At 42.7% G+C, this 24,483-nt stretch overlaps 1 protein-coding gene across 1 annotated transcript; it reads right to left on the reverse strand.

Annotated features, from left to right (window-relative positions):
- Positions 1–20,178: 20,178 nt before the first annotated feature.
- Positions 20,179–23,048, reverse strand: SOCS1 (suppressor of cytokine signaling 1). Its single transcript, XM_027885849.1, has 2 exons — positions 22,924–23,048; positions 20,179–21,164 (listed from the first exon to the last, which is right to left on the reverse strand). Exon 2 carries the CDS (start codon positions 21,087–21,089, stop codon positions 20,466–20,468), a length of 624 nt encoding a protein of 207 aa, XP_027741650.1. The 5' UTR covers positions 21,090–21,164; positions 22,924–23,048; the 3' UTR covers positions 20,179–20,465.
- Between the last annotated feature and the right edge of the window lie 1,435 nt (positions 23,049–24,483).

Raw genomic sequence — 24,483 nt, forward strand, 5'->3', positions numbered from 1 at the left:
TGTATTATCAGTCTCTTCAAACTTTTCTTTTTTGCTTCTGTGGGCCTATGTGCATTTCCCCTGCTCTTAAAATATTAAAGCAGCGTCCTTTTATATATAACTTCACTAAAAGAACTGTACATTAGTTTCATTGACTATGCTCTATAAAAAGCTGTTATAAATAGAGCTTTTTCGAAAGGAAGTATAAGCAAGCTAAAAAATTGAGATCTGTCAGATATAAGTATAAATATCCACCTATATTAAGCAGACTCGGGAAACTGTGAATTGGAGTATTTAGAATGTATTTTCATTTTGTGATTCACCAGAACTAGACTTTGTGCAGGTTTTCTGCTGAATGTGATATCAGTACTTACTGATGGTGTGTGTGTGTTTTTTGTCAGTAGGAGTGAGTGGCACAGAGTGAAACCTGGAGTGAAAATAGAAATTTCGTTCAACTTTGTCTATGGCACAGCAGCAGGATTTCCCCTTCCCTCCAGCATGCTTCCTGCTGCTTTTCCCAGTAATTTTCACTACCAAATAAGGGTTATTCCTCTCAGGCATTTTTATGAGCTAGTTAAACTCAGTGACAATAAATTATATTTTCCTTTAGTGATGTTGAATTCTTTTTGCTTACTCTTCTGCTGCTCTTTAATCTCTCCTCCAGATCATTCATCCTGCCTGTTGGTTAGTATTTCTGAATATTCCTGGTAACAGGGCTTGAATCAAATGCTCTGTCCTCCAACAATGAATCAATTATTTCCTTCTTCCCATACTCAATCAGCATATGTGTAATCCACCTTTGAACCCCGTTTTTGTTGCTAAGAAGTGGATCCTGCCTCTGGCTGTTGCCAATTCCTGTAATTCCACTGAAGTGGCCTGGCAGGGAGTGCCCTAAGAAGGAAAGTGCTGCTGTCTGCCCCTTTTCATCACACTGAGTCAGTACCACAGAGGATATGTTTTTTCCAGTCTAGCTTTTTTTTTGGTCATAAAACAAACTTTGTTTCATTACTGACTAATTCTGGTGCTTAGGTCCAGCGTTTCCTCTCTCCAGCTAGTAAATGTATCTCCAGAAAAGGGTTAACTGGAAATGGTGATTAGAAAAGGGAATTTGAATATAGGAAGAAAGTAAAAATGTGAGTCAAAAGTAAATTACTTTTTAACACTAGTGAGGGTGGCACTTATTCAAAATGCTTGGTCTTTGAAGCACTGGATGAAATCATTCAGTGAGGTATGAATTTTGGATGTGAGCTGAAAATAGCTGAGTCTGGAGAAAGCTGGGTAAGTCCTGGTTAAAGACTTCAGCCTAGAAACTGTCTCTTGAAAATATCCATCAAAAAGCATTTCAGCTCTGCCCCACCTTAGGCTGCAGAATCCCGGGGTGCATTTTGTTGCTTTCTGTTGCAGTTTCCTCCAGAGCGGGGAGGGCAGGGGGAATTCTCAGCATGTCAGTACTTTGCAATGAGATTATTGCTTAAAGGAAAGTTGCATGTGTCTGGATATGCTTCAAAATCCCCCTGTGTTTTGAGGAAGAACATTGTTAGTATGAATCAGTGCTCTCAACGTTCATCACAGGCCTGGAAAGCTGCCAGATGAGGTGGCTTTGGAGTCCCTTGTTTTGCAGAAATCAACACTGAGGGAGATGCTTTCTTAGTTTGCTGAGCTTTAATGGAGCTACTTTGGGACCTGGAACTCCCACTCATCAGTCACATACTTCTGGGCTAAATAATTCTCTCACCAGATTATTTTCAATTAAGCTATTCTACCTCTAATGGATTGTGGGCATTGTAGAGTAATTCTGGTTTGAATGAACAGACACCCAAGGAAGTGACTTATTGTTACATATATCTTTAGCTTTATGTGTATTTCTGATATATCACACAAACAGCCTACACAAGGGCTAAAGAGAAGTTTGTTGCTGTTTCTTTCTCTTGTTCTCAAGTCTGTTGCCTGAACCTTTTCCCATCTGCTTAGCAAAGATGAGTTGGACTGGCTAAACTCCCCCTGGTCAGCCTATCTGGAATTCAGCCTCATTTCCCTAGACTTACAGAAATGTTACTGCAATAGCAAAGGCACTTTTGAGTCAGCTTTGGCCTGCATGACGCTTGCTTCTGCTCTGTCATTTCTTCCCAGAGAAAATGTTGCAAGCCCAATAAAATATCAGGTATTCTGGGCAGCCAAGCAGAGACCCAGGGTGCTTCTGTGTGCCACTACACTCCATGTAGTGCAGTCAGAGCTGCTGCTGTTTGTCAGTGCCATTGTGATGAGGGGATCTGCCTGCACAGGGAGGAGCTGTGAGAAGGAAGGAGTTGGGACAAAGCCAGTTGTAGTCCTCTGGAACCGGGGAAAACCAGGCTGGGAGTGTGTAGAGGAAGAAATCCTACAATCCAGGCTGACTGACAGCTGCTGACTGATCCTTCATGTGGGCAATTAAGAGGGTTATGAAGAGGTCACTATGCAGCTGCTTTCACATACTCCCACCTGGCCCATCCCTGCAGAACACCACTGTGCTCTTCAGGGAAAAGGGAGCCACGCACCACTTGTCTGACCAAGATCAATGTGTATTTTCCCCTTACTTACCAACCCTATGGATCTGACAGACAGACAGAGTAGTGTCTACCTCTGCAACCAAGCTCTCACCAGGCCTTGGTTTTATTGAAATTCTGTGAATCTGTTTGTGCAGTCCTGAAATGTCCCAGCAGGGACAAGTTTCACTGGGGTTTGGGATGCTCTCTGTAAACAAAGTTGTGTTCAGGACTCTTTGGAGTACAGGTTCTTCAATGAGATTATTCTTTAGCTTGGGAATGGTGAAGGTTTTCTGGTGACTGTAAGTATGGAAGCAGCTTCTTAGCTGACCTGCACACTTATAAACTGATTTTGCTCTTTATTTTTTTAGTTTTCTGCTTATAAACCCATGTTTCCTCTACTCAACAACAGAAGAGTCTGAGGGAAAAGGAAAGGCAAGTTACAATAACTTCCTCTTAGAAATCTTTTAAGTTTACCCCAAAATAGCTTAATCATAAACTATGTTGTGGCAGTGTTAAATTCAGTTATTTTTACTAAAAGACATGAGTCCCTTAAAGGAAAGTTTTGGATCTTTTTCAGACTAAAACACCCATCTTCAGCTGCTGTTTCTGCTCTTGACAGTTCACTCTGTGATTACAGCAGATGAGGCAAGTACAAGTTAAGGAGATAGTCCACCTTTTTTGAGGGGGAAGGGGCAGGGGGGGAAAGAAATATTTAACAAGGTGACTCCTGTCTCATGGACAGGCCAGGGGAGGAGTTATGTCCGTGGATATCCTACATGGACAGAGCAGAGGGGCAACTAGTTGCATGTGTATTATGGTACCACAATTCACCACAAAGCCATCTCTAATTGTGGCATCTATATCTCTATATATCTATATATCTATATATCTATATATCTATATATCTATATGGAACATTCCAAAAAGCAGATGAGCTAACCTTCCTTCTAAAAAAAGACCTAAGGCAAACCAAATGCAAGAATTTGCCTTGCTGCAGCCCTTTGCCCACAATCACCTCCCCAGCCCTGCCACTGCATTTCTCAGAATATGCCCCTTTCAGCTTTTCCATGTGTCACTTATACTGTGAACTCCTTAGAAGTTTTATGCATAAGTCATAGTCATGGTACTAACAGAAACCTGGCTTCTCTCTGAGCTTGCCTGGCATTTCAGATCATTTGGATTATGGGAACTATCAGCTGTAGCACATTCACTTCCAGTGCTCAGGTCTTTTGAGTTTGTGCTATTCTCTCCCAGGATCAGGCCACCCATCTGCACAACTCTGATTGCACGAGGGAGACTGCCCAGAATCTTCAGGGCATGAGGCTCTGACCCTGTCTACTGAGAAAATTTGTTAAATTATGTCCAGACTTTCGCAATGCCAGCTCTTCCTCACAAACCTGGCACTTCTTGGGGGAAGAGGGAGGGGGGTTTCCTGAGGTCTCTCATGTCTCTCTCAGGAGGACAAGCTTCTTACAAAAGAAGTAGGATTACTATAACCCATTTACAAGGCTGTTAAAAGCAAAACAGAAACTGAAATTACAGATGCAGTGCCGCTAATGGGAGGTTTGAGGTTACTTTGTTTAAATTCAATGACCGTTTGACAGGAATGAAACCCACTGACTCAGAAATCTTTATTTGAAGTCTCTAAGGTGAAATTATTAAGGAAAAAAAAATCTTTTTGAGTTTTCTTAGTCATGCCACCAACATATCACTTGAATCCCTTGATAATAACCCAATGTTACAAGTCAACAGTGCAATGCTAGAAAAAGGCAAGTATTTTACTGGAAACTCTTAATCTAAGGGCTATTTCTGCTGCACAGGCTCCAAGCAGCTGCTGCACAATACGACAGGATTATCTCACAGATTGTACCTTGGAGTAAAAGGAACGTTATTGATTTTCGTTTTGAAGAGTTACTGAAACCGAGGAGGAGAGAGGGTGAGGGATTGTTAAGTTCCAGGTAAAGTAAAACAGAGATAATGACAGCTGCATGGGAGGCAAGGGGATGGGCAGCCCAAATGTCTGGCTGCCTTTGAAGCTGCATAATTCGGTACCAGCAAACTTCGGGGAAACAGACAGGTTTGTTTTCCAGGAAGAGATAATAATGTAGAAACCTCTTTCTTGTGGCTTTCTTTAATCACATGGAGGGATGGTGCTAAAAGCCAAACATGTACAGAGAGACGGTCCCTTTGAAGTACGAAAGCACAATGTATCCCAGACCCGGTTCACTAAACGGGCACTTTACTGAAAGTCACTGTCACCTCTCACATGAGCTGACCTCTTTACCTCTTCTAAACACAACTGTTTGAGCAGTCTTTGCTTTTACAGTATTGTCAGGAAAATTCAAACGTGCAGAGAGCGTGTCACTGCAGCTGACATCAATGTGCCTCATTGCATGAGTCTCTTCAAACCCATTTCAGCACATTTGACATCAGCTGTGTGAATCTAGTTAAAATACTTTCACTAGCTGAATAGTCATTTCTCCAGAACTGTGCCTGGGAGCGTTCTGCTGATGTACACCATGGTATCCTGTTTCCTTTCAGATTTGTAGGTCACTGCTTGCTCCTAGTGCAGATTGAGCTGTCATTTTTGGTGATTGCATGGGAACCAATAAATCCCTGTCATTTCTTCCTTCAGTGTTTCCTGGGATGGCTGAGTTGTTCGGTGCTGCGTGTGCTGCATCTGGAGCACCTTCAGCAAGCACAGGGATACCAAATTCTGCTACAAGCAGAAAGATGAAGACACATCTATGATCCTGGCAGGGATCTTATGATCCTGTGCATTGCTACTCAGTGAACAGTGAAAAAGTTATTCTGCCCTGCCCTACTAAGGGCTGATTCTGCTGCACTGACCTGAGGTAAGACCATATTGTGACAGAGCAGCTGATTTACAGCCCTTTTTGTTCTCTTTAGCCCTCATTAAATCCATGCCATCTTCAGCTGGGAGTAAATGAAGCACAGCAGACTCAGCAGCCAGGCTCAGCCCACAGCTCCCTGCTGCTTCCCTACATGGGGATCCTGCAGTGGGCAACCAACTACTACCCTGAGGGTTCCTCTTGCAGATGCTGCTCTCTGACCTCAGCCATGTTTCAACCACTGAGAAAGCCCAAGTTTTAAAAACTTGATGAAACAAGATGAAAGGATTTAACAGCTCCTGTGCAAGAAAAAAAAACAACTTACTGGCTTAAAGCCTGCGTTTTCTTTTCAGGGAATTACCAACAGCCAGATTATAACAGTCATTTTCCAAATTATAGCAACCAACCACATTTTCAGTGAAGATGATCTTGGATTCCAGTAAGTAAAAAAATTGCTGTTGTTTATTCCCCTCCTTTTTTCCTTCTTCTTCCTGTTTTTCCAGGAACTCAGTATTGTCTTGTTTGCCTGCTCTGAAGCAGTGATGGTCTGTATGTTCGAGTCATCCCAAGGACGCCGTGTGCCTGCTCTTGGCCAGATGGTTTTGGTTCTTTGTGCACTCAGAAAAGAATCTGCCATTTCTTCCTGTTCTAAGATTCAAATCCCCACAGATCACTGGAAACTTTCTTTTCATTGCCAAGGGCTTTTGGATCAGACACTCAGGCTCTTATTCAGCTGCAGCTTAGTTCCTGGAAAGCTAATATTTGATGCCCCTGTCCATGAAATCACAAATTAAACTTGACCTGATGCAGAAGATGTAACTAGGCAAATAAAACAGGCTAGTTTTGTCCAGCCCCTCAATTGCTTTATGTGTGAAAGAAATGTCCTATGTTTTAGCAAAAAACTCAAATCTTTGTGAGATCTTTTTGAAATTCAGATTTGCATTCACTGTCAACTTCGTATAGCAAGTTCAATGGGAATAATTCGATGGGAATTTTGCCTAAAAAAGTCAGGGGGAAAAAAGGTCTTAACTCTGTTAATGCAGTTCACTGTAAATATGAAATATTCTTCAATTCACCAGTGACATGTTTTTTCTCTTGGTCAGTCTTTCATTTTACTCCATAAGTATTCAGCCTTAATTACAGCTAGTTTGGTTTAGTTTGAGATTGTTGGTTGGGGTTTTGGGGGATTTTTGGGGGCTTTTGTTTTGGTTTTGGTTGTTGCTATGAAAACTAAATTTACCATTTAAAATGTTAACTTATCCTTCCTGGAGAATTAAGAGATAGAAAGTTTTGCATTCTACTCTTTCTTCGGCAGGCTTTTCATATCAGTCACTTATTGTGACAGAAGTAGCAAAGTCCACCACTTTATGATTTTTGGATCCTACTTGCCACATTATTAATAGACTCTGATTGATTTCTCTCACCTATTGGACACGTGCTTTCAGTTCAGCATTTTCTCTCCAGGAAGGTTCTGCCAAACTCAACAGCAGGCTCCTGCAGTAGCTGGGTTGAGAAGTTTGTCTTTTACTGATGTTCTGCATGACTGATTTGCCAGTTTTGGTCAGCAAACAGGAGCTGGTACATCCCAGCCACATGCTCCTTCTTCTGTTTTGCACTGGTTCTCACATTTCTTGGATACTTTTTTTAGCCATTTTTGCTCCTTAATGCGTCATGAATGCATTTCCCCCCCACCTTCCCCCCTAAAATAGCAAGTTGTCTTGGCTCTGGAAGAGTCCTAGATCATAAAGGGTCCACCATGAGATTCCAGGGCCCAGGAGCAGGGATGGCAAAAGGGAAAGGCCAAGTTGTGGGGGAAGCTGCTGGATTGTCTCAGCTGTCTGTGACGCCACACTCTTGAGCTGTTTAAAAATCACCCTGCCTACATTGTTTCTATCACACAAAATATGCAGCCAGCAGCCTTCTTGTTTCTGGCTCACAGGAAAGAGCTAAAATGATTGAGAAAAATTTTATTTCAGGAGTGCAAATATGTTTTGGGACTATTTAACTTACCAGACTTGACCAATTTTGATGTAGAGCAACTCAAAGAAAGGTTATACTGGCCATTCTGTTGAGGATCTTAGTTGGATTATGTCCTTCAGGTTACCTTTAACACTTTTAGAGGTAAAAGGTAAAATAAAGACTACATAAACAGTATGGATGAAGTTGCTTTTAGAGACTTTTTCAGAGTTTTTTTATCTGATTTTTTACCAGTTTCAGTTTTGGGGGATCAACCCCTCAGTTGCAGGAATGGACTGAAGACTCTGCAGTGCTTATGAGGGAAGTGGAAAGAATTATCTACTATAGCCAGAGAGAGGAGCAGGATCTGCCAAGTATGAATGGTTAAAGGAGTTACCTTATAGCCCCTTGGATGAAATGAGACCCTTTCTCACTTTCCATGAGTGAATGCATTTGTCCTACCAAGTCAGAACTTCAAAGTGTACCAAAACACCATGCCAAGGAAAATTGTGGAAATTTCACATAGCAACACCGTAGTGAGTGAATGGGCACCACTTTCCCAGCGCTAAACATTTCCATCCTTACTTTCAAACACTCCAGCAACCCCTGCTTTGGTTGTCACTTAGCTGAGTACATTCATTGGCCCATCCCATGTGTAGGTGTGCCTACCTTCCCCACAGCCACCTGCTCTGTTTTGCTTTCCCCCAGCCACTGGCAGCATCTTTCAGCTGATAGACGCGCCTGGGACTCCTTCTATCAGTGTGTGCATGCCAAAGAGTTTCAGGTTTGCCAACAAGCAGCTGAGAGGTTGTTTTCAGACCAGTATTGAGCCAAAATGATGAATGCCTGCTGAGAGGCTCAGCAGGTTGGCTCAGAACCAGCTCCTCCTGTACTACAGAACTTCCTACTTGTGGCAGTGTAGACAGAGGGTGAGACAGTCTGCCCACCCCTGCCCTTTGCTGCCAGCCAGCTCCAGCGAGTCTGCACTTGCCCCCTCCCACTGGGGAAGGACAGGGCAGATTTCACAATTTTGTGTAACAACAATTTTGGAAATCACACAGGATGAGACACAGGGAAGTGCCACAATAGCTTCCTTATAGATTTCTCACATGGAAGATGAGGGAAATCCTCCACTCCCTTACTTACAGGTGAGGGCATGATCCCCTTCACTTCCAGATTTTCCAGCTTTTTTAGGGTGAGGGAGCCAGGACAGTCACCCTTGTCACTCTGTCCTATTTCTTCCCTGCTTACTTGCAGCCTGGTTGCAATGTAGTAGTTTTACAAGGCTTCTGAAGCCAGCAGAGGAGTTTTTTTCAGAGGATTCTCATCCCCCTGATTGTCTGTGAGTGCAGATAAAGTCCTTAAGTGTCACTGAGTTGAAAAGAAGGTAAATGGTGGAGAAGAAGAGAGAATGGGTTTGTGACATGATTTCCCTATGTTGCCTCTGTAGAGAGTCCTCTGCAAAGCAAAATCTGGACCCAGATATGACTATGGCTTTTAGCCGTGTTCTTTGGGATTGTCAAATTAAAACAAATCCTGAATCCTGAGTAAAATCCTGAAATCAAATCTCAGTGTTACTCATGTCAGGTGCTAAAAATCAGAACAGAGCCTCTAAACATCTGAGCACTGGCAAGCTGCTGAAGCATAAGAGCAGCCAAATACCAGTTTACCAAAGGTGAGGTGGCAAATCAAACACTAATATTCTGATCTGCAGTCTGATTCTCCTGAGTTAGGTCATACACTTTCTGTTTGTGTAAGAATTGTTAAAGAAGCTCTTCTGACCGTCTTGTACCTGAATTTTTTGTCAGCTACTGACATCCTGTCTCTGTTCCTGTGAGAGCTACACAGGCACTGCAGGTAGGTCTGACTGGTGCAGGTCAGGTGGTGTTATGTGATGGGTCATTCAGTGAGTAAACCTTTCTGTTGAAATGAAGACTTGACTAGGACAGGGAACACCTGTTGTGTCAGCCTGATGCATGTGCAATCTAGTCCTGCCTTAGCTGCCTCTACAGTCAAGGGAGCAAAACTCCCCCTACTTCAGTAGGAAGTATTTAGTTCTTGAGAAGTTTTCCTTTTCACACTTTTGGTCTTGGGAAATGGTTATCTCAGGTATATGGACGGGCTTGCCCTTTCACAGGATTTCACAATCAAACATGAGAGTCCTGATGTAGGAGTTGTATTTGCCAAGAACCCTTTTTCCCCCCAGCAGTCTAGTAGCCAGGCAGATTCAGTGCTGGGATTGGGTTTGGTTTAAGTTCTCGTTGCCTCCCTCAGAGGTGAAGGTCCTGCACTGCACAGGTCTCTGTGAAGGCTGTACAAACAGTAGGGCATCCCTAGGGCATCTCTCTGGGCTGAGCAGAAGAGAGCAGGGGAGGTCTGCAACCTGCTGCTTCAACTGCTCCCTGTACCTGAGAAATCCTGAGATTTAGTCATCAATCCAGAATTATTTCTGGATTTTATCTATTCACTGTTAAATCCTTATTCCTTCTTCTATGCGCACTTAAGTTTCCAGATGGTTAATTTATTTTCCTGGGCTTACTCCTGGGTTATCAGCTCCATTTCCTAAAGTGACTGAGGCAAAGGTCACAGACTGGAGTATTTCCAAAACAGGACTAGCGTTTGCAAGTCTGAGCTCCGGTTTGGTTACATAAGTATATTTCTTTCACTTAAACTTACAGTAAAATTAATAAAAGTGGACCAGGTTTGGAATATTGACTAGTTCATTCTCCTCAAACCTCTTCATATTGAGCATAAAACATGGATTAATTTGAAAAGTAGAAACTGAGTTCAGTGAAAAGCTGGCTGTTCCCCTCCTCCACCACCAATAACATTAGAAAGTATTGTTTGTTGATGCTCTTTTCCCTCCTCAGCCTTTAATTTCCTGGGGGATCATTTCTGACCAGCAAATTTAGAGCACTGTGACTGTGAGATATGTTCTTTAACTGTGGTGGTTCTGGTGTAGTTGTTTTGCATTAAAATGTGTAAATTAATGTACACCATGCATGGAACAGGCCATGCCACTGTTTGTTCTCTTTAGATTTGTAAACACTATGTCTCTTTAAAGTGGCATTAATAGCAAACAACATTATCACATGCAATTTAGCTATTAGTAGTTACCAAGAAGAGATAATATGCCAGCTTTTTCATGGCAGGTCAGTTATTTTGTTAGCACAGGCAACAGTGTATTTGCATTGTGCAACTCTTCCTAGGAACTGAGCTGTGCTAGAGGGCAGGAAATCATGAGAAGCAGGATGGACTTGAATTAAAAGGAAGGGATTTGTTTTTCATGTATTTGGACGCCAGCACCTGTTGCACCAGTGCCTTATGGTACAATCTGTACTTCTCACTATGCAATTAAGCAGCAGGAAGACCTGCAGGAGATTACAGTAAGAGTGAGTGGACTGTAGCTAGTCTAATTTGAATTTTGTATCTTTTCTCTTGGTTTTGATGTGGTGACACTGTCTCTGCAGGTCAGACCTCTAGATTCTGGGACCAATTTGCAAGGTGGTATTTTACAGGACTTCCTGAGCTACATACAAACATATATATGCTAATACAAACATACAAATGATCACATAACCCAACAGAAGCTATTGAAAATTCAGACATTTCTGTATGTTTTATAAGTAGTGAGACCAAGCTACTTTCATAATCTGACTTTATGACTCAAACTGGGGGACTTTCATAAATACTTTGCTCACGGTTATTTAAAAAGATGCTGTCTTATGAAGGTGCTTAAGAGGTGTCTCTCCCTACTCCTTTTTTCCCCTACAACCAGCACATTATCTTAAATGTGCACTTAATGTGGATTAAGCTTGAATAGAAGGGAATGCATTCATTTAATCTTAAGCACTAGAGGCTCTTTAAAACTAAGTTCAAGTTTTAAAAAATTGGACTAGCAGTGGCATAATTTGTATGGCAATTAACTAAGTGGCTTCTTCAAGTCCTCGAGAAGGGCTCAGGCCTTTCCTGTTGTCAGTGGAAACTGAGCAGTTTTGGACTGTGCTGGATTATGTCACATGCCCAAGTCTTGGAGTTAAAAGCTCCAGACTGGGTGTAGAATTGTTCTGCATCTGGGACTCCATTTTTCTAACAGACATTACAGCTGGCAAGAGAACTAGTAAGAGCCACCTGTATGGCCTTGCAGCTGTTGTTCCCGGTGTAATTTTTTCAAAACTCAGCTATTAGTTTCTCTGGCTCTCTCAAATGCACTACCTCCTTCCAAAATCTCACAGCCTTCTAGTTTGCTTTTCTCTGCCATGCTCCATTTTTCTCAGATTTCACACAGAATTTCCTTTTAGAGAGAAAACAATTTCTTCCAAAGCTACTTTTCAGCTCCACTCTGTTGATTTTGGTAGAGATTGAAAAATTGAAACCCTGAAGACCACTGGCCATAAATTAAACCTGGCATTTGTTTCAAGCTGGCCCTGCAGTGATTTTTTTGTTCCACCAATAGCCCGCAATTCAAGCTACAATATTCATGGAATCACACACGCTCTCATAAATTAATTCCAAGCCTATTTATACCAGCTTGGAGTGTGTCTAGGGGTTGTGTTTAGCATCTACATGCAGTTGCCTTTGGCCTTCATCTGGGCTTGTACACAACATCAACAGATAAGGCTTGGGATACAGTGCAACTACAGCAGACTGTGCAGCAGCCAGTTTTCCCTCATCATGAATCGGAAGTTCATGTCTGGCAGATAAACTCTAGCATTTTAAATTCCGAGGAGTCAGAAGAGATTATTCTTCCCCTCTAGAAATGTCACTGCTAAAACCTGGGCTTCCAGTTCCAAAACATATTTTGGATTGGTGTGAAATGTGCTGCATTGTAAAAGCACCATCTTCTTTAAAACTATATTGAAATTACAAAGGAAATGAGATATGTAGGAGAGCAAGGAGCAAATAATGTAGATGGCTGAGAAAGGTAGCTCTGGACTGTGCAGTCCTCATTTTATCCCTAGTATACAGAAATAGCCTTACCTGTACTTTTCACTTGTGTCTTTTAATGCAGATTTGGAAGTCCTAAACCATTTCAGTATAAGGGATTGAAATTTTCATTGTGTTCACCGTGGCAATGAGATCCTGCATGGTCTTCCATACAGTGCATAAATTACACTTATCAGGAAGAAAAATTACCTAGGTTTTATTGGTTCCAAAGCATAATAAAAAGATACACTGTGCAGGCCATGCAGTTCACAAGGGTCATGCCTTCCTCGTTAGGCATATGTGATTTAAAGGTAGACATAAAATAATACTTAGATATATGATAAAATAATTATTAAGTATTTCTTGATACTTAGACCTTTGTACTTTTATTTCCTAGAGATAAAGGCTCTTCCTAAACACATGTGTATTGCAGTAAAACTTCCAGGACAAAAGCATGATACCCAATGCACAGGTAAGGGAGTGAAGGCATGGGGAGGTTTATAGCCTCAGTTTTTATCAAGAGACTTTTATCCTACTGTCATAAAGATGTGAAGTTTGTTGTGGTTCCAGCAGGGCAGCTGTAAGAGGACTGGAAAGAGAATAGACCTTAGTGAATTAAAAATAAGCCAAACCTCTCTTTACTGAGTACTGTGTTACTGAGACACTTGCAGTGCTGCCTAATAGTCAAAAAAAAAAAAAAAAAAAAGATACACTTTCTGTCATGTGCTGTGAAAATCATTTAAAAGCTGTGGGGAGATTATAAGGTCAAGTAGTATGATGTAAAGAATAATTTATTGGCAGAGACCACAATGAAACTCAAACTATATAATGCAAGAGTCCAGAATCCCAGGACAAGAGAAAATGTCCTTGTTTGGAGTTCAGAGTCCTAAGCCTCATTTCAGTAGTACTTCAGCCAAGGGTTGCGTTTCTGCTCTTTCCCATTTTCTTTTCCTATTCCAAGTACTTCTATGCTTAACTGGAGCATCCTTTGTGCTTTACAGCTTCAGCAGGCTTTGCTATTTCACATTCCTTCTCACCCTCTGTTCCTAAAAGAAAAGCTGACCTCCTTTATTTGTATTTAGACTCTGCAGAAAATCCCTCTGACCAGTATGTACATGGTTTCTAGTCTTAAAATTCAAGGCCAGAGTGGTATGTGGGCTACACATTCCATTTTACATTGGAACATATCAGATATGTTCTAATATCCAAAGTGTTCCTGATATGTTCTGTACTAAGCTGAAAGTCCTCAAAACTGTGTTGTCCCTGGCAGAAAGCTGAAGACATGTTAGTCTCACCAGTTGTTGAGACCTTTACAACTTCAACACATGAATTAGATGAGATGCTCTTATTTAATTCCCAGGGACAAATACAGCCTGCTGAGAAATCCCTGAACAACACCCCTTAATTGTCAATCTGACCCGGCATAACTGACAAGTTAGAAGAACAACATTGGTTGCAAATGTCATTGTACACCTGCACCTTTGCAAATACTGTCCATAAAGAGGAAAAGTGTAGCAAATTTAGGCTGAACAGCAGTTTGATGTTAACACTGTTAACAGCTCAGCCAAACAGAGCCTCAGTTTTTTCTGTCCAGCAACAGCAATGAGAAAACTTACAGCAGCCAGAAACTCTTACATGAAGAAGGAAATTACACTGCCAAATGTGCTGGCCTGAGAATACTGGAACTGAAATTTTGAATGTAAGAAAGGCACCATCTGCTTTGCATGCATTTATACAAATACGGTGCATCTGAACACGTTTAGGATACAGGTACATGACACTTGCAGAGTTGTGGGCCACAGGAGAGCAGTCTGTGCTCAGGACTACTGTTCTTAGTGCAGTACTACATCTTATCTGTGAAAAGCTTCTGTTGGCTGCCAATTTTACACAGACACTGTGAGAAGAATTTTCTCCTCTCCCTACAAAACCATAATTCTTCCTGCTTCTCCAAGACAAAAAGACAGGAATCTGCCTAAGATAGTAACTTACACATGGTACATTTAGTCTTAGGACACTGATGGATTTACCATTAATCACAGAATTATTGGCTGACTGGGAGAGATTAGATAAAAAAGATCCTCCATTTGAAAAGGGAAAATCCTGTCTCATGGCTGAAAAAGGCTTGAGGTACTGAACTGCAGTTTCACTTCGTTTTAAACAAAAAGCAATTGCTATGTAATACTTGCAAAGCTTTCATGGCTTACTCCATTCTACTTTGTATAGCTGGCCTTGTTGGGAACCAGGGAAAAATGTGGGGAAGGGTTCACACAATGTCCTTTAGGCACCTAGCTGGCAGATCTGATTGTCCCTGGCAGTTACACAATTATCTGAAAGTTTCTGATTTTCAGCTCGTTCAGCTGTTTAAAGTCACTGATGAGAACAACTTACCTGGTGAGAGCAAATGGGAGTGTGAGTGGGATAGAAAACAAAATCATCTCTGAAGCATCTGTCGAAGCTATTTCTGAACAGATTGTGTATATAAAATACATACCAGAAGTAAACCTTGCTGGAGGTTTACTGATTTACATCTGGGCAGAGCTAAGAAAATAGCTACTGATCTTACTGCTTGTGTAGTGTGTGTATATATATGTAATGTCCCAAATTCATCCTGATGATAACGTTAGAGATCATACCTATCCTGCTTTGGTGCCATGAGTCTATAGGATATACAAACTCCACCTCCAGTTCTCTCTAGACTGTCTCAACAGTGGTGGTACACAGTAAGAAATAACCAAATGAGATTATTACACTAAGTGTTACAAAATCTGTAAGCCTCAGGAGGAGGCTGTGTTGTAACATTTTTGGGACACTATTTTATGTTCACTTTTGTTTTCAGCGCTCTGTCTGGGAGCCAGAAGTTGTTAAAATCCCAGAGAGAATACCTAAAATCTCAGCCTGAAAGTTCAATCAGACTCAAATCCCAGTAATGATTAGTTTCTGCTGTAGGGAAGTTGATCTGGGGCAAATTTGGTTAGGGTGAAAATGTAACACAATCACCAGTTTCGGGTTCGAAGGGCACAGAAGAGACCTGCAAATACTCTGCAAAACTCCGAGGAATGGGGGTAGGAAATTCCACACAATCTTGTGTAAACATTTTCAGCATCAAAACTAAACCCCCTCAACCTGTGAGTTAGCTGGAGCTTTATCAGGTAAAAAATATTTGTGATACAGCCATAGTTCCTACTTTAAAAGATACTTACTGTTAATAACACTGTCTGCAAGAAAGTTGATCTTCCCTGGAAATTGATTTCTGTGGAGCTAATATTTCACTACAGATGTTTAGATATTCTGGTATGATAAACCTGCAACTGAAAACGGTTAATATTTGGGTTTTCCCACAATGTGTGTAAACTTTATGACCAAGGCAGATTGACCAAGAGAAATAATGGTTCCACAATATCCTCTGTGTCTGTGTCCTTCAATTCAGAACAGACAACTACAGGCTGTGGAACCCAGAATCATGTGTAAAAAAGATACTGTAAAGGCTAAACCACATAACCCTTTCCTGTAACAAAAATAGAATTAAAAATAATTAATTACATTGGAAGAAAGAGGCATTTAATGAGTATTTCTATGGAAGAAGTGATAAGAGTTCAGCAGTAGATTAATATCTTAAAAGCCTCTGATTTAAAACATAATAACCATGTAAAGAAAGTTCCTCTTTTTTTAACCCCTCAATCAGAACTTTTCTTCCACAGCCATGTCTGGAGGGATTATGCCCACCTACAAGCACAACACAGGGGCCAGTGGCTCTTATTCAGGAAAAAAAAATCTTGACAATTGCTTTATTTCAGTTAGCAGCAGAAAAAAACAAACAAAAACAAAGCTCTCTGATAGTGAAGATGAACCTTTATGCTCACAAGCAGAAGCAGGCCAGGCAGTAGTGATTCACAGAGGGAGACAGAACTCTTTAATTAAAGAGTGATGACTGGATTTATCCTTCCTCCACATGGCTGACAGCTGGCTACAAAGAATAACTGAGATAAGAGTAACTGAGACTAAAATGACAACAGAAAGGTGATCCTACTTTGCCTTGCTAATGTTATGAAGAGGAACAGAATGAAGGAAGCTGAGCAAATGGGGCTTGTGGCACTGATAGTTATTTGCTTTCTTCTGTTTGGCTGCTATTCCACAGTCCCAGTGCATCTGCCCTTCTCACATCTGAAGACTACAGAGTAATTGCTTTGCTATGCACAAACATCATCTCTGTCATCTGTGTTGTGTCCAATAGCATGTCCAAAGTGTGTCACTGAGCTGCCAGCAGAGGGGAAATACTTCTGGCACATGGCTAACTCACCCATCTGTCAGCCAGGACGTTATATTCTGACTCTTTGGCCTTTGCTGCTTTGCCCTACTTGAGCAGTGGTTTTACACTGGGATGTGTGGGAGAACTTGGGCTTCTCTTTACACTTCCTGCCGGCCTGTATTTCTATTATTCCATGGGATCATAAAGAGCAAATTTGGACTCGGGTGTAACAAATCTGGCTGCTGTTCTGGGAAACAGCTGTGGAGAAAAATTCAGATACAAGGACAGGATCTGGGTACTATGCAGAAGTAGGACAACAAACAGGACAGAGGCAATGAAAAGCTTTGAGTGGCACTTCATGGCAATTGGGAGAAACTTCCTGAAAACCTATGGCAAAGGCAGTTGCTACCTTACACTTTGCACAGAAAGCAATGCAGAGTCTCAATTAAGTCCCTACCTTTGACTCAAATTAGTGGAGTGAGTTAGTGAATAAATGCGTTGCTTACACAGCTGCTGGCACTGTGAATGGAGGGGGGGAGGAGAGCCAGGCACTGAATGACAGCCCAGCACGACACAAAGGGTTGATCCTGGATCTGAAGAAGGTTCAGGAGGTGGATCTGCTGTTCAATAGAGGATTAAGTACAAGCTGGGTGAAGGGTATTGATGGCGAGATACGGGCAGCATGTTGCCCTAGGGGCACTTTTTTTTCTTGACTGTTGAAAATAGCATCAGTGCTGACTGCAGCTGAAGCCTCACTTCTTGTAAATGACTTCAATCATAACAGAATTAGTGTGACCACAGCTTCACAGCGGGGACGGCTACGCTCGTCGTTCAAGAAGCTCCTCCTACTGAGCATTCAGTAACTCTTCGCGGCTTAAATAACCAGCTTCTTTGGGCATCTAGAGTTCTACTAATTAGCTCTGCTCGTTTGCAAGGGTTTTGCAGCTGCTGCTTTGGGTGTTAATGAACCTACTCTGGAAGCAAACGTGTATTTCAGCCTAAAAGGCGAGGAAGCCTCAGTCTTGCTGCCTGTTGAGTCCCACTGGAGCAGGGTGGGGGTGTCCCAGAAGGTCTCTGCTGCTCAGTGCCCACTCTGATGCCCTGTGGGACAGGTGACAGAGTCATGCTGCAAATGGGATCATTTCAAAGCTGCCCCCTCCCCACTAACTGTAAAATATTGCAGTCTCTTCAAAAAGGTGGCTTTGCTGTGCTCCTAGCTCAAATTCCTCTATAGTCCTTTAACAGATTGACTGTTTATGTCACTTTTCAGCCACAGTCAAAAGGTCAGAGGAAAGAGCTGGACAAGAGGGGGAGGGAATGGAATAACCACTCTTAAGGTGCTATTTAGCAGGAAGGATTCTAATCACTGCACTGTTTTGTGTTTCCATTGCTTTAGGTGCAGAGTACAGCAAATCCCCCACTTGACCCTGCTGGTATTCTATTAAACCTGAGGATGAGATTTAACAGCTGACATTACTACAGAAATCTTCAACTACTGCTGTGCCCCTTAGATGTGGCATTGCCCTTGAAGCAGTGTACAAAGGTAAGCAGACATTTTAGAGAGCCCTTCATTTGCTCTTACGTGGGTCACAGTGACACTGTGAACACACACACTGAGCTATGTTTGCTTTGCAGCAACCTACATATACCTACTAGAAAGAGGACCTGCCTGGCCACTGTATTGTATGCTGAGGAACGAGAAAAGGAACGTTAGGGGAAGAAATATAAGGCAGGTAAAAAGATAATGTAATCAAAAAATACAAGTCAGCTTTGTCTCCTCTTTACTTTAGTAGAGACATTTCAGACAATTCTGACCTTCTTGTCCTTATTTATAGTTGAGGTTATATTTTTTTCTGAGCTATCTCACATTTGCATTTCTTACTAAAGACAAAATGAAGGTAATTAGGCACCACATGTGGGAGGATAAGGACCATTTTTCCTAAACTTACTCTAAAGCAATAAAAGGGTGAGAAAAAGAAAATAAGTTTGTTTCTGCCAGGAAGAAAATTAAGTGGTCTCAATCCTTATAATCAAGCCCCTTACTGTATATCTAGGTCTAGTTTAGTTTGGTTTTATCAGAGGCAGCAGAGACCTACATTGTGCTTTTTGGACTGTCTTGTGGACACTCATTTATACAGCAAGGCAGTTTGGGGCCTGAAGGGTTAAAAGGTTAAAAGTGTGGAGCTGGGAGAAAAGTATGGGAAAGGGATAACAATCTCTGCTAACAGCAAACCAGTTTGGCCGCCTTCACTCTATAGAGGCTTTTTTTCCAATTTAACTTCTTAGTGCTGTTCACATTCAGGCAGTGGCTTTGCTCTGCTCTCCTCTCTGCTTCATAGCACAGCACTCACTTCTTCCTGAATTTATATCCTTGCAGCTACCATGGGAAAAACATTTGGTAACTAATTCCAGCTTCAGAATTAAGGAGAAATGCTGCTGTCTAAGGACTGATCTAAAGAACATTTTTAGGGAAACAACACACTGAAAAGTCACATGGTACTGCCTGTGTGTTCTCTCTTTTTCCCTTTTTTCACAATATCTAATGCAGTGATCCTTAGTCACATTTAGGAGGAAACCTATTAATTCCAAAGAAACATCAACTATGTAAGAGCTAACTGGGTAAACAATAAGCAAATGATTCAGAAAGAGTCACTATAGAATATATACTCAGTGTTTCCTAAAAGTGGCTTATCTTTAAAAGGAATGTGAATTACAGTAGGGGGAGAGGCCTTTTATCTCCCAAACTCTGAAGATTACTTCATTTACTGCTTACAGTTCCTGTAAGCACTGTAGATCTGTGCTGATAGAGTTTCTGTGAAAGACTGTGCCTTCTTTGAAGTGATTTGGTTCAGCTGGTTTTCTAAGTCAGCTTTTCATGGATTTCAGGAAATGCTTGGGGGAGGGGAGAATCACTTTCTCATAATGCAGGTGACATTTTGCCAAATCAGGCATCTCAAGTCATTCAGCTGCAGTTCTGTGGGGCACTTTGTTTTGTGAGCAGAGAAACAAAACTAATGTAGTTTTAACTTTCTCTGAATGCAGTTTAGCCACTAGAAATTACAGCTGCAAATGTGATCACCAGGAATAAGACAGAAAAAAATCTTTTTTAGGTCTAGGGAATGTCTGCACCCTTGTAATTTTGTGTACGTTAATTTTCAAAGAGAACCAAGCTATCCTTTCCCCAAAGCCCCATACTGATAAAGTGTTCACAGACTTTTACAGTGTGTGAACAGCATTTCTGGAAAGTTTTATTTTTCCCCACCGAGATTCATGGGGTCTGGTTACATCAGACAGCAACCTCTGCTTGCTCAGGGCCTTGTACCTTTTAACAGAAACAAGGCAAGGCAGATTTAGTGCAGTTTGCTCAGCCAAGGGTTTGATTCTCTCTGTCAAAAACTATGCATCACCATAGTCTTAACACATTGTTCCTGCTCCCATGAATTTAGAAGACAGATTCCAGGGCAGATTCATCCTGAGTACCTTTTCTACTTGCTTGTATCTTTCTACTGTAGGCTTTTGAGGGCAGGAATCCTCTGCCTGCTGGACTAGCATGAAGATAAACTTTTTGGGTAGGGCAAATAGTCTCTCACCACGTGGAGACCTGTCTGCAGTTACACACTGAGTTAAGCAGGTAAAGTTTGACAGCAGAATAGGTACGAGAGCCTTTAAAACTGAAAACAGAGATGCCTTTTTTTTTTTTGTAAAAACTGTCACAATAAAGTTTATTATGTTAATATCATTAAAAATATTATAAAATAATAAAACCTTCTGCTTGGCAGAAAAATTACACCAGGGTTTTAAAACCCCAGGTTTGTGCAAACAGTTTTTGTAAACATAATAAGTCAAGTGTTCAGGTTCCGTCCCAAAATACAGTAAATTGCTACAAAAATAAGTTTGCTCACTGTCAAACATATTTAAAAACCCAGGAAGCTGGATTTCGTTACACATTTCTCACGTGTCCCTATGCAGTTAATGCTGTACTTATATCTGAAACGGAAAGGATTTCAGATAGTCCTTTAAAACAGGATTGAGGGGGATCTGGTTTAAGTTCTCTCCTCCAAAAGTCTTCACGATGCTCTTCCGGCAGAGCTCCTGCAGCGGCTGTACCCGGACCTTGCGCAGGGGGGTAACCAGTACCTTCCTCGGGGAACTCAGGTAATGTTCCAGCAGCTTAAAAAGACAGTCAAAAGTCTCTTTGCTGCCATCCAGGCTGAAACGCCCTGTCTGAAAGTTAATCCGGATGCTGGTGGGCCCAGTCGCAGTCTTAACACTGATGGCAAAGAAGCAGTTCTTTTGTGTGCTGTCCCTGATGAGGAAGGTGCCCTCGGGCTCAGATTTAAGCTTCTCGTGGGCCGCGCTGACAGACAGGGGTCCCCAGTAGAAGCCACAGGCATCCAGCAGGCTGCTGGCTCGGGTGATGCTGCTGAAATCCGCCTGGGAGCGGAAGGTTCGGAAGTGCGTGTTGCCCTGTGCCTGCACAGTGCCGGGCCGGCCGGGGCCGTGGAAACCTCGTGCCTGAGAACGATCCCGTGCCGGAGGGTCAAGAAGCCGTCTTGGGTCTGCTCCAACTGCATTATCTGCTGACACCTTGCTGTGCGCTACCATCCTACAGCCGAGAGCAGCGGATGCGGTCTTCCATAGCGTCAGTGGCTACGGCGGGGCAGCTTTCCAGCAGCTATTCTGAAATGCCAAAGAGAGACACCATGTGAGATCCCCGGAGGCAAGCGGCTGCAATCGCTGAATGACCCAAGTCTTCCATTGATATGCCTCCCACCCATTATAAAATGATAAAATATTTATTTTCCAGTTTACACTGGGCAAACGACTGCTCGCTTTCTGACAAGATTACAAGTCTATCACTATGGCAAAGTCCAAAGCTCCAAAAATATTTAGCAAGGATCATTAACAGCTACAGAGGATGATGCAGTTTCCCTGCTATGAGCCCACGGAACTGTACCAGAGCCTAGTGAGTCAAATGATTTCTCAATGAGAAGTTATCTTGTGTACACTGCATCCTATTCAAGTTTTTAGAGAACAAAGCAACAAGGTTTTACAACTGAGTTACCAACTTCTCTGCCCCTCCCTCTTTCCCTTCCCCAATCCCAACTGCAGTGTCAGAACTCAGACAATGTCATTATTTATTGCACTGTGTGAAAAAAGAGAAAGTGATTGTAGGGTATGCTTCCGGATAATCGGGAAAGAGGGTACATCAAGTGTAACTTGGAGGGGCAGATTGTGACACGGCCAAGTTACACAGCAATCCTAAAACTTCTTTCCTCTCCCCTGTTAACCTGAGCCTCAGCCATAAGAGGCAATTTCCCATTCCCCAACTTTCCCTAGGGACAGTAATGCTACAACCTCACTGGCGTATACAAGTCAACCTCTGTGAACCCTTAAAGCATTACCCCACAGTCTCTCTCTTTTCTATATTACATGCACTTTAAGTGGCCCAATCTAAATTGCTTCCTATTGATATATCTTTCAGCATGAGGGACTAAATTCATCCCTCGTGTTACTTCAAAGGAATTAGCAGTGCTGCACCAGGAATGAGTTTGGCCTGAAATGTCTGTCTCTGACAGTGTGGTTCAATACATCTCCGCTGGCTGCCTTGACCTTACTGGCAAGCATAGATTTTAGGATTTATCCCTATAGTCAAATATAGATCTGCAGCAGCAGCTTGTGAGAAACCTTGAAGTATTCTCAGAAATGAATCCCTCAGCCATCTTACAGTTCAGGGTAACATGCTAATGAGGATTTCAAAGAAAGTACGCAGCTGGATTCCTGTCTATGCTAATTTAACAACTTGATGTTTGGTTTCATTTAGGTCATATTACCTCCTCAAGCAGCTAAGAAGGTTATAAAATCCTTATGCTGGCAAATAACTTAACATGCTGAAAGTAGTTTTGGGCTTGCTTTGCACAGCAGAAGGAAACTGATGCCAGTTTTTCCAGTTTCTGGGCCAGGATTATCGCGCAGTGTTTAAAGTTAAAAATTTAATTTCAGGACGCGCTGGGGAGAAATAACCACTAAGCCAGAGATCTAAAAAATCAAAGGGCTCCCTAGCAGCAGCCGTATAGAGCCAACAGAGAGTTTGCGGTGCCTTTCCGAAGGGCACAGAGTAAACAGGGGACACGCCAGACGAAACCTCCGTCTGAACATGGACATTGAGCCAAAAAGGCAAGGAAAAAAAAAAAACACAGAAACAAACAAACAAAAAAACCCACAAAAAACAAAAAACAAACAAACAAACAAAAAACAAAGCCAAAAAAACCCCACAACACCAAAAACATACAAGGGGGCAAAGACCTCCGAAGCCACCGCTCTCCTGCACAACTGGCAGGACTCTTCCGAAACCTCTCCTCTCCTGGCTGCGGCTCCGGACCCTCTCGGTGCACGGCGCGGTTCGCGTGGACCCCCTGGCAAAGAGACCCCTCCTTACCTCGGGGAGCTGTGGGCGGGGGCCGTCCCCTGAGCGCAGCACACGCTGCTAGTCCTGGTACTAGTCCTGGTACTAGTCCTGGCCCCGGCGGCCGGCCGAGCATCCTCCGCGCGGGGGCCCTGCCTGGCGCCGCGGCGAGCCGGGGCTGCCGCGGAGCGGGCGGGCAGCGGCTGCTCCGGCGCTCTGGGCCCTCGCATAGCCGCTGCTTTCTATTTAATAGCCGGCGATGCACTCGCTCCTCCCCTCCCTTCTCGGAAAACACGTGGCCCTTCACTTTCGCTTTCCGAGTCTGTCCCGGAGCCAGCGGTAGTACCGCTGAGGAGAACACTCCGCGGGCTCCCCGCCACTCCCCTCTGAGGGAGCTGGCCCCGGTCTCCGGGTGACCCCGCTTCTCCAAACTACGTCTGGGTTTACTGTTTTATTTCCTTTTTTTTTTTTTTTTTTCGGTCAGGCGGGCCTGGCGGGAGGTGCTGCGGGATAGTCCCGAGCACAGGAGCGCTCTGAGACCCCGGGGAGGAGAGGGGACAGTTGAGATAAGTGATGGATGAAGCTCTGACTGGCAGCCAGCTCAAAACACGGGCGGAGTGGATGGCAAGGAAAGCAAGTATGCAACCAATATGGGAAGTTTTAACGTGCTGCTCTCCTCAGAGAGCGTGGACAGAACAGGTGAGAGGGTTGAATGTGTAACTTAAACGTCCAAGGAAGGGCAAAAAATTAGACCTATAATAAAGTGAGAAAAACATTCAGAGAAGCCTATGATCCTTCTACTGAGAGGACTGTGAGGATGCTACACTGGGGTTTGAGTTCTCAAAGCAGAATTTCCATGGGTTTTTCTACAGGGTAATCAGAGTTAAAAGTTCAAATCCCAGCTGTATTTATAACCTTGCCAGCAGCCTGTGCAGGAGACTTGGGATGCCGTTCTGCTTGCCCAGAAGATTTGAAACCTCAAGTACCAAAGCAGTGTCTTATGTGCTCCCTTAAGCAGGCCCAGTAAAGTACACTTTCTTCCCAAGAGTATGTTTCTTAAAGTTATAACTGACACCTTTAAAAGGCCAAGAAGTTTCCCTGCAGTCAACATGTTTTGTGACAGGAAAGAGAAAATGTCTTTGCCAAATTATTAAGGGGAGAGGAGCTGGAAAGGCCTTGTGAGTTGTCCTTTGGGATGAAGTTGAGGGAATTGTATGTCCTGCTTTGACACTGAACTTCTTTTTCAGAATCCAGTGTGGTCGCAGACTGACTTAACCCAATGGCAATACAGCACCTTACACTGATGTGCAGCCAGTGTACAAGAGGTGAACCTGGAAATTTCTGATGATGCTTTAGCCACTCAGATTGAACTGCTTAGTTCTGTTATGCATAGTTGACATAAATGTGGAGAAACGGAGCTTGCCATTAATTTTAAGACCTTGCACAGAGATTCACTTTGTGGTCAGAATCCTCTCTCAAACAATTTTTGAGCAACAGAGCTTTAGTCAAGGCTTGGCATAAGCAGCTGGGGGAAGCTCATCTGCTTTTCTGTGTAAAACAAAAGCATGAAGCAATGGTGGAACTGAAACTTAC

Source organism: Empidonax traillii, unplaced genomic scaffold (genome assembly GCF_003031625.1).
Source record: "Empidonax traillii isolate 1590-97213 ecotype Southwest subspecies unplaced genomic scaffold, ASM303162v1 scaffold173:size850371, whole genome shotgun sequence".
NCBI classification, from domain to species: domain Eukaryota; kingdom Metazoa; phylum Chordata; class Aves; order Passeriformes; family Tyrannidae; genus Empidonax; species Empidonax traillii.

Excerpts from the sequence above, each read along its gene's own strand:
- SOCS1 (XM_027885849.1), bottom strand. The coding sequence starts at position 21,089 with ATGGTAGCGCACAGCAAGGTGTCAGCAGATAATGCAGTTGGAGCAGAC.